Source organism: Drosophila sulfurigaster, chromosome 3 (genome assembly GCF_023558435.1).
Source record: "Drosophila sulfurigaster albostrigata strain 15112-1811.04 chromosome 3, ASM2355843v2, whole genome shotgun sequence".
Lineage (NCBI taxonomy): Eukaryota > Metazoa > Arthropoda > Insecta > Diptera > Drosophilidae > Drosophila > Drosophila sulfurigaster.
In genome coordinates this window covers 50,764,278-50,772,138 of record NC_084883.1, presented here as the reverse complement: position 1 = coordinate 50,772,138, position 7,861 = coordinate 50,764,278, and the positions used below count along the sequence as shown (strand labels likewise).

Sequence of the window (7,861 nt, the reverse complement as noted above, 5' to 3'; positions counted from 1 at the left end):
ACCTTGGTTGCAAAAAAATAAAGCAGCAGCAAAACGCAGCGTGGAAAAGGTAATGGGTCAGCTACACAGAAATAGAGAGAGATCTATTTAACTCGCTGTGAGTGACTTCCGCCATGGCAACTAACGGCGAATTGCAACGAAAGTAAAGCAGCAAAAATGCAGATGAAGAGCCGAAGAAGACCCAAGACAGCTTCTTTCACAACCAACCCATGGTTAAGTGGTCTCAGTGTGCTGTTGCTGTTGCTGTGTTTGCTGCCTCTCAGCTTCTAAAGCTGAAAACTCTATAAAGATCCGCGCGATCCGCGCTTGGCTTCACACCTGCGCGTAACTCCAAAGAGCCACAACCACGAACATCATCATAAGGCACCGTCTTTTCGACAACGGAACTCGGCATTCGCCATTCGGTAAACGGCAAACGGCAAACGGCATTCATAAAGGAGGCCCTCTTACATAAGATTAGGCAATAGCTAACGGTAGCTACCGTGGATTCGTGGGTCTCTCTGTCCGATTCTATTTGGCAAGTTGCACTTGAGTGATTTTTTGGTCTTCCACAAAACAAAACAAAAAACGGAAAACTAACAAAAGTTTTACAGACGTGTAACATGTAAAGCAAAGCCAGATAAATGGCATAAATGGTGTAGAAAACACACATCTGATACAATTACTGCAACAGCAACAACCATAACAAAAATCGCGCAATAGTCGAAAAAGAAAAAGATCGAAAGTGAAAAACCTCCTCGCTTCAAAAGTGTTTTGTTAAGCGTTTTGTCGCTGGGCACGCCTCGTCAACTTTTATGGCCAAAAAGACTGGCGGCAAAAAAATGGGCCAAGTTTTTCTTGTTATTATGTCAGTTGGTCAAAGTGCGTGAGTGCGAAGTGTGTGTGTGTGTGTTTGTGTGAGAGCCCCAAAAAGAGGTGTAAACTGTTTAAGTGGGTGCAAAGCAGACAAAACGAGCGAATAACGCAAAACATTTTGGAGCAGGTCAGTGTTTGCGAAACTCGCCACCAATTGGAGATACTGCAAGGGAAACGCTGCGAAAGCAAAGGCAATAAAAGGAAGGCAATAAAAGAAAAACATTAAAAGTAAAGAGAAGCTGAGTGTGGAGCCTAATAAGCGGGAATACTCAAGTTTTGCATTTGGTGGAAGGTGAGTGAGGAAAATGGATATTTAAATATTTGTTGCTGTTTATCTTTCACTCTCTTTAAATATTTATTTCAAATTAAGCCACGACTTTTTGTCTACTTTTATGTTGATTTTGTCATTATCTATTGTGAGAATTTTCAAAATATTTGATTTATTTTTTTCTTTTCTCATATATTTATTTAAGAAACTTAGACTTGACATTCTTTGAATCTTTGGGTAATATGTTGATTTTGTTTTAATGTACTGTATAACTTTTTAGAATATTCTGAACTTATGTAATAAATACATAAAATTGCATTTAAAGAACATAAGCTACTAAATACAGATTTTATGATTTCCCTATGAGTTGCTCATATTTGAGAGGCTAATAGTATAAGTGAAATTTAATAAGATTTAACAATTAGTTAAAACAATTCGAAATAATGACATCATTGTGGGTTTAAACAGCATAACTAAATAACTTTTGGTCTGATATTATTGTTATTATAGAATTTAAAAAACGTCGTAAGGAAATTTCAAATTAGCGTTTAACTTAGAGGCTTCACCTCTACAGCAAAAGATAGTTAAAACTTATGAAGAAGATTTAATTTGTTTGATACGACATTTTTTTCATGTATTACAATACATTAATCTGTCATATATTTACAAACATTAGAATATGTAAAATATGATTATATTATAAAGTTTGTGTATATGTTTGGTACAGATTAGAGTCTCTATTTATTTGCATTTCCGAAATAGTTAAAAGTTGCATTGCATTTCATCATTTGTATTTCAAAGTGACCTAAGATTTATGTTTGTGATAAAGAGATGAACTAATCCATTTCAATATCATAGTAAAGATCATCTTAAAGTCAGCCGCAGTTCGCATGCCATTTCATAATAGAAATGTTTGCCTGCCATTCAAATGCTATTAATAAACACTCGTGTTACCTAGACTTAAACATAGCGATTAATATCATTTTGAGTGCGGTCAACAAACCGCAAAACGCTCTCAAGTAAGTATACTATGGCAAATCCAAATAAAAATAAAATAAACTGTCAACAGCGTCGCAAAACGGTAAACGTGAAAAAGGCGTGTTCATGTTATGGCCATAATGCGAATGAAACCGTTAGCAATGCGAACACTAACATTGTATGCGAAGAGAGAGAGAGAAATAAAATAAATATAAAAAAATCACAGAAGAAATAAACAACAAACTAAAACAAAAAACGGCTCAAGGTCAGGCAACAACAATTAAATATAATTATAACAGAGGAGTAAAGCGTGGCCGCCGTTAAAGAACGTAGTACACACAAAAAATAAATAATGAAAGCCAAAAACCGAAACCAAACTAAAAAAACTAAAGTTAAAGATAGCAATAGCAACAAGACGATTGCATAACAGATGTAAAACCAAAGGCAACTAAAGTTGGAGCCAAAGTAATTATAACAACAATTAAGCAAACGGCGTGCGTTTTTACAGCTAAGCGTAAAACCAGCCAACCATTTGGCGGGGGCGTGAAGAAGAGACTTCGTTGGTATGTTGTTGTTGTTGTTTTTGTCTTCTTCGAGTCGCAGTCATTCATTAAAATCCAATTTGAGTTTAAAGCCAAGCATTAACTCCTGCTGCTGCTTGGCTTATGTTAGAACCCTTTTGGCTTTAATAATTAAGAGACGCAAATCGCAAGCGCTGACAGTTTTAGTTGTTGCTGCTGCTTTTGTTTTATGCCTTTGACCTTAACGCCTGACAGGCTGCTAGGCGCCCATTGTTCTAGCCATGATGACATTGATGTTGTCTCCAACATAAGTTGTTGTCTTCGCTGTTGTTGCCTTTGTTGTTGTTGTTGTTGTTGCTGCTGTTCTTGCTTATGTTTCTCGCATATTGACCACAATTAATTTATGAACCACAAACTTCCTTCCTGTCGCATACGCATTTGGTTGTAACCGATGCTGAACACACAACACTTGACTGACCACTAGCAAGGTTAACTAACACTCCTCGCCTTCAACGATTATATTTAGTATTGACAATATATTTTGTGTTTGCAGTTAACAACCAGAGATGAAGCTGTCAAGAATTGCCGCCACGCTGTTGCTGCTGCTGATGCTGCAGGTATGTCTAAAAGAATCCAAGAATCGGAAATGCGCCTTTCACAAAATGTATTGCAAAAAGTTATTTCGCGTTCGTTGCTCAAGTCTTTTGTTTTGTGCCGCACTCTGCAGCAAAAACTAATCTATTTAACAGTTAAACTGCATTCTAAGAACGAACTTCCTGATTATGCTAAGCAGCCAAAGCCAAAGCCGAAGTCGAAGCCGAAACATAGACACAACCACATGAACCGTAACCAATCGTTGGCCAATCGCGCCCGTCTAACGGATATGCTTGGCCATATTGCGTAGCTTCCCAGAGCGCCGCTCCGATTGATTGTGCGAAGGGGGAACGAGCGCAAAATTATGTTCGCTCTTGTTACCGTTGCAATCATGAGGCAGCAGTTTTACGAGCAAACACAACGAAAGACTTAAGACACAAACTATCTTGATTTATCATACGTCACGTGTAACCTTATGTCTTTCCCATTCCACTCCCCATTCTCATTGCAGCAACACAGCCACAGCATTGAGCTCAGCACTGAGTACGCCATAGTGAGCAAGGCAGCAGTGGCCACCACAACACCACCGCCCACGCCCACAGTTGCCTCCGGTCGCAGCTTTAAGGCGCGCATACAGTCGACGACGCCACGCAACTCGAGCAGCAAACGGAGCAGTCGACCGCTCGCAGCCAGCGTTGTGGATGTGGAGCAGCAGGATCTGGTGGCATTATCCTCTAAATCGTACATCTCGGGACCAACGACACAAGCTTCGAAGCTAACGAAACGCGCTGGTTTGCCGGCTACCAAGAAATTCGCCAAGGATGTGCGCAATCGCAGCAGCGTTGCAGTGGAACGCAACAGGCTGCAACACGATGTGGTAAGCAGGCAGTTGCTTTGACTTATTAAGTAGTCCATTTTATTATCTCTTTTATATTACAGCCTGATCACGTGCCTGATTCCTCGGGCTATGTGCCACAACGCATTGGCCATCCCGTGCATTTAGAATATGGCTCCACAGGTGTTGACTCAAGTGGCGCTCCCACAGGCAGCGGTGCTTATCATGCTGTCCCCTACGAGGGCAACAAGTGGCACGAAGAGTACTGGGATCAGGATTATAACGGACAACAGTTCATACACAACAACACCAGAGTGCAACGTAAGCTGAATTAACAAAACTGACTTCAATTATATTTACTTACATTTCTTTTCTCGCTCAGATATTGAGGCAGAGTGTCAGGATGATTACATGAAAATACGCATTGGCTTTAATGGCTCTTTTAGTGGCCTGCTTTACTCTGCTGGCTATGCCTACGACCCGGATTGCATGTATATCAATGGCTCTGGCAGGGATTATTACGAGTTTTATATACAACTTAATCGTTGCGGCACATTGGGCAAGAACTCTTTGCAGGAAGAGAGTCGCAAGAATCCAACAGTGCGTATACGTTATGTGTTAAACAATTGTATTTTAATTCCTTACTTATTGCAGAACTTTATGTGGAATACAGTGACAGTGCAGTATAATCCTTTAATAGAAGAGGAATACGATGAGCACTTTAAGGTCACTTGCGAGTATGGTTACGACTTCTGGAAGACTGTGACTTTTCCCTTTCTAGATGTGGAGTAAGTTTAATATTAGAAATACCATATTTATATTAAATTTACTCCTATTACTTGCTTACAGAGTGGCCACTGGCAACCCTGTAGTCTTTACGCTGAGTCCCCCTGAGTGCTATATGGAAATTCAGAATGGTTATGGCATCGGTGGACCACGCGTTACAGGCCCAGTGCGTGTGGGCGATCCCTTAACACTTATCATCTACATGAGAAGCAAATATGGTGAGTAATAAAAACGAATTAACAAACTATATTTTAACACTTTTCTTTCTCTCTTAGATGGCTTTGATATTGTGGTAAATGATTGCTATGCCCATAATGGCGCCAATAAGCGCATACAGTTGATAGATCAACAAGGTTGTCCAGTGGACGATAAGCTCATCTCACGCTTCAGAGGCTCGTGGTCCGATTCAGGAGTTTACGAAACCCAAGTCTATGCTTACATGAAGACCTTTCGCTTCACAGGCTCGCCGGCGCTGTACATTGAATGCGATGTGCGCATGTGCCATGGCCGTTGTCCAGTAAGTTTCAGTCTTGAGGTTGCCCAAAATTACACTATCTATTTCACTATCAATCTTCATCAATCATATAGAGCCAGCCCTGTCACTGGCGCAACCTTAAAGCGGTCACCAAGCGTGACACGTCCAATATGACGGCCACAAATCTTTCGTTGCCTCCGCTTGACGACACTGGAGATACGGCCACCGAGAGTCCGGCACAGGCTTCGCTGTCGGAGAATGTGAATTTGTTTCAGTCGCTGCGCGTGCTGCAGGAAGGCGAAAACGATGGCGACGATGTCTACGCACATCGACAGGCCACGCCACAGTCGCCGCATCACACTTGCCTCAAGACATCAACGTTCTCAGCACTAACTGCTAGCTGTTCGGCAGTGCTCTGTCTGCTGACGGTTACGCTGTTTATAGCCTGCTCTCGTCTGAAGCGACGCAAGCAGTCGACGCTCTACGATTCGTACATAGCGCATAAGGGACAAATTGATTGATTAAAGGGCAGAGACTTATTTATGGGGTCTGTGGGGATGGCGTTTTGTAAATAGTTGATGGCATCAAATACCAACGAAGTTTTGTTCGCTCGTAGTTAGATATCGCTCTTAAAATAAACATTTTTATTTTTAAATACAATTTCTTTAAATTGAATAGCAGTTCACTGAATAACTTTGAAAAAATATTTGTTGCATACTTTTGTGAGTCAGATTTAAATAGCGGAATTACCAAGCCAACAAAAAATGCTGCATACTTTTAGGCAGACGTTATATTTGTCTTTACTTTATTTTGCGACAGGTGCAAAATGGCGTTTCGTTTCGGATTGTTAATGCTGGGGCATGTGTGGCATATGAGGAAGCATTAAGGCCGATAACATGTGTCGCTTGTTGCACTTCCTCATTGGCTTGCCCCAGTGCCTGCCATTGAACGGGCAAACGAATGCAAAAGCGTCGAACGAACGTGTGTCAAATCGTCTACAATTTATGTGCTGAACTGAGCTGTGCTGTATTTTCCTTTTTCTATTTGTTTTCATGTGAGTTTTGTTTTAATTTTTTTTTGGTCGTGCGCTTTACTGCATGATTTTCTATCATCGTTGTTATTGTTTGTGGCTGCCGCGCCGGTGAAGCTGTTGGGTTTGACACAAATTTTGAGCGTTGCGGCGCGCCGCAAAACATTGCCCAAAGTGTTAATATGGTTGAGGACTTTTAATGTTGCCCAACTGGCAGTAGACAGCAGAGGCAGCAGCAACCAACAGATTTTTGCTAATTGTGCAATTTTCGGTGAGTTGCTCATTTTGGACTGTATTTTGTTTTGTTACTACTCTGCCTCGGCCTCTGCCTTTGCCTTTTAGTTTTGCTACTGTTGTAGCTGATAGTTAAGATGTCTTAGCAAAAATGCGCAAGAATCTTTGCTGTAAAAATTAACACGGAATCATTAGAGTGATTTGTATACTGTCGGTTGGTGGCTGAAGTGTCGGTGCTCGGTGTGGGGACGAGTCAAATTGCCATGGCTAATTAATTTATTTAGTTATGAGAAACAAACAATAGCCAAAGCAAACGCCAATCACAAAGGCAAAGACAAAGACAAACATACAAAAGTCATAGACTCATAGACATAGACAAAGGCTGTGTTCACAGTCTAAATGTTTATGGTATCACATTACGTTTTCATTATTATTTCACACGCAATTTGCATAGAATGAAGCATGCAAAATTCTATTGCCATTCGCTACATGCAAAATAATAATTTCATTTATGATTAATTGTTGTTTAACAGCAAATATTAAATTTAATAATTAAGTAATTAAATGAAGCAAAAACTACGTTGGTAGTTTTCCTCAAAAAAATACTTTTGACAGGCAGTTTGAAGGCGAAGAAATTAGCGCTTTGCTCTTCAGTATGCAGCGACATGAGCGATGTTTAAGCATAACATAACTGTTAAGCTACACCCAGATTGTTAAATCTCAGTTGACGTAAGTATTATTAGTTTTGTAGGCCATCTCGCTGGTCGCATCTTAGGCACGTAGTCACCACGTGGTGGGAACCTTGAAATTCGCCAAACACACACAGCTGCCCCCAAAAAAGTGTTTCAATTAAATGCAGCCACTACAATGATTAAATAAGTACAAAACACAAACAGACAAACAACAGAAAAAAAAAACGTTTTATGAGAATATAATAATTAATATGGTGTAATTTGCGTTGGCGTCGCAGCCATCGATTTTATCGCAAATGAAAAAACCCAAACTCCAGCTGTGAGTGAATCCGTCTCTGAATCCAAATACAAATCCCAATGCGATTGCGATTACGACTTGCACTCGCGGTGATGATGTGTGGTGACACCAAATAGGCACCCAAATTGCGCCAACTACAACAAAAGCTAAAAATTGAGTTTTTATGCGCACCGGCGACCTTAGCTTTAGCTTCAACGTTTTTCTTCTTTTTCTATATATGATTTTTTTGCTAGCAGAGTTCGTAGCGTAGCCGCATAAGTTTTTTTTTTTTTTGTGCGGCTGCACGTTCGTGGCC

General features: G+C 40.4%; 1 protein-coding gene across 1 annotated transcript; it reads left to right on the top strand.

The window, feature by feature from the left end:
• Positions 1-212: 212 nt before the first annotated feature.
• Positions 213-6,004, top strand: LOC133841493 (uncharacterized). The gene is made up of 9 exons (XM_062274018.1): positions 213-1,147; positions 3,176-3,239; positions 3,728-4,093; positions 4,156-4,372; positions 4,434-4,651; positions 4,706-4,839; positions 4,901-5,055; positions 5,113-5,354; positions 5,426-6,004. Exons 2-9 carry the CDS (start codon positions 3,189-3,191, stop codon positions 5,831-5,833), a joined length of 1,791 nt encoding a protein of 596 aa, XP_062130002.1. The 5' UTR covers positions 213-1,147; positions 3,176-3,188; the 3' UTR covers positions 5,834-6,004.
• The last annotated feature ends 1,857 nt before the right edge of the window (positions 6,005-7,861 follow it).